This window comes from Echinops telfairi, unplaced genomic scaffold (assembly GCF_000313985.2).
Source record: "Echinops telfairi isolate 266 unplaced genomic scaffold, ASM31398v2 ScPeMD7_7469;HRSCAF=8507_0, whole genome shotgun sequence".
In the NCBI taxonomy this organism is placed as follows: domain Eukaryota; kingdom Metazoa; phylum Chordata; class Mammalia; order Afrosoricida; family Tenrecidae; genus Echinops; species Echinops telfairi.
In genome coordinates, this window is record NW_022111372.1 from 51227912 (window position 1) to 51229831 (window position 1920).

The window sequence follows — 1920 nt, forward strand, 5'->3', positions numbered from 1 at the left end:
AGAGGAAGCGAGCACACAGCTTCCACTCAGTAGCTGCCCAGCCGCAACCCCGACCGCTTGCCAATCTAGGGTTCCGGTGGCAGGTTACCTGACGTTGTGCGGCTGCTTGTCACAGGACAGCACGGTGCTGGCAATGGACTGCTGCAGGTGATGGCGTTGCCTTCTCAAAGTCTGCTGAAAGTCGTCTTCCAGGGTCTGCACCACGTAACGCAGAAAAAGGACTCGCCCTGGCAGATTTTGTCCCTGGGGGAGAAAGAACGGGCAGTCAGCATTTCCTCTCCTAGATGACTGAGCATGGGCTCTCATAAACAGTGGTTTGGGGGAGGGCCACCAGTCACCGAGTGTGCCTATACCTGAAAGAAAGGCCCCAGGGAGAGTACTGGCAGGCCGGGCGGGGCATTACAAAAGAGGGCAAACAGAGCGACTGTTAAAAGAATCTTAGGAGGTTCCACCGGAGTCCTTGAATACTGCAGACAGTTAATGCACTCAGCTATTTTTGGGGGGAGGGGGGGCAGACATTGTTTTAAGTCAGGTATATTAAGGTTTAACTCATTTACAATAACGTACAGTTGGCCATGTTTGAACAATGCATACGCCTGGCCCATCAGCACCATCACCAGGTTCCACCAGGCCCCTGGCAGCATGATTTCAGTGACTTACTGCATGTTTCGGTGTCTTTACACCTCGGTCCAAGCACAACCAAGAAACGGTCATGTAAGCTACCGAACATGGAACTCACAGGGGAACGAGGAGAAAGCCGTTCTCAGTACCTAGCACGCTTGTTGGGAACTCGCAGCATAGCATTGGGGGTTTCTAATCCTCCACTACTGCTGGCCTTCCCCACACTCTTGGTTGGATCAAACTACCACCGATTTTCTTTTTCTGAGTTCTTAAATTAAGTTTTATTTAAACACAGCCACACTCATTCATCAACATATTATATATGACTGCTTTTGTGTTATATTCACAGTGATAAGAATTTCTTTAAAAAATCATTTTATTGGGGGCTTATACAACTCTTATCACAATCCATCCATACATCCATTGTGTCGAGCACATTTTGTACATTGGTTGCCCTCATCATTCTCAAAACATTTTCTTTCTACTTGAGCCCTTGGTATCAGCTCCTCATTTTCCCTCCTCCCTCATGAACCCTTGATAATTTATAAATTATTATTTTGTCATTGTCCTGTCCAACGTCTCCCTTCACCCACTTTTCTGTTGTACGTCCACCAGAGAGGAGGTCACATGTAGATCCTTGTAATCGGTTCCCCCTTTCCAACCAACCTTCCCTCTATCCTCCCAGTATCACCACTCACACCACTGGTCCTGAAGGGATCATCCGCCCTGGATTCCCTGTGTTTTCAGTTCCTATCTGTACCACTGTACATCCTCTGGTCTAGCCAGACTTGCAAGGTAGAATTGGCATCATGATGGTGGGAGAAGGGGAGGAAGCATTTAGGAACTAGAGGAAGGTTGCATGTTTCATCGTTGCTACACTGTACCTTGACTGGTTCGTCTCCTCCCCTAGACCCTTCTGTCCAGTGGCCTACAAATGGGCTTTGAGTCTCCACTCCGCACTCCCCCCCTCATTCACTATGATAAGATTTTTTGTTCTGATGATGCCTGATACCTGCTCCTTTTGACACCTCGTGGTTGCACAGGCTGGTGTGCTTCTTCCATGTGGGCTTAGTTGTTTCTGAGCTAGATGGCCGCTTGTTTACCTTCAAGCTTTTAAGACCCCAGATGCTGTATCTTTTGAAAGCCGGGCACCATCAGCTTTCTTCACCACATTTGCTTATTCACCCACTTTGCCTTCAGCGGTTGTGTCGGGAAGGTGAACATCATAGAATGCCAATTTAATAGAAGAAAGTATTCTTGCATTGAGGGAGTACTTGAATGGAGGCCCAATGTCGTCCT

General features: G+C 47.9%; 1 protein-coding gene across 2 annotated transcripts in view; it reads right to left on the reverse strand.

The window, feature by feature from the left end:
* SIMC1 (SUMO interacting motifs containing 1) overlaps positions 1-1920 on the reverse strand; it is a 45193-nt gene that overhangs the window by 38555 nt on the left and 4718 nt on the right. The window contains exon 2 of one of the 2 annotated variants that reach the window (XM_030888787.2): positions 89-243. In XM_030888787.2, the coding sequence (XP_030744647.2) occupies positions 89-243 (155 nt within the window). Of the gene's footprint in view, positions 1-88; positions 1049-1920 lie in introns of those variants that run through there. The other variant, XM_045284575.1, reaches the window with a different exon arrangement.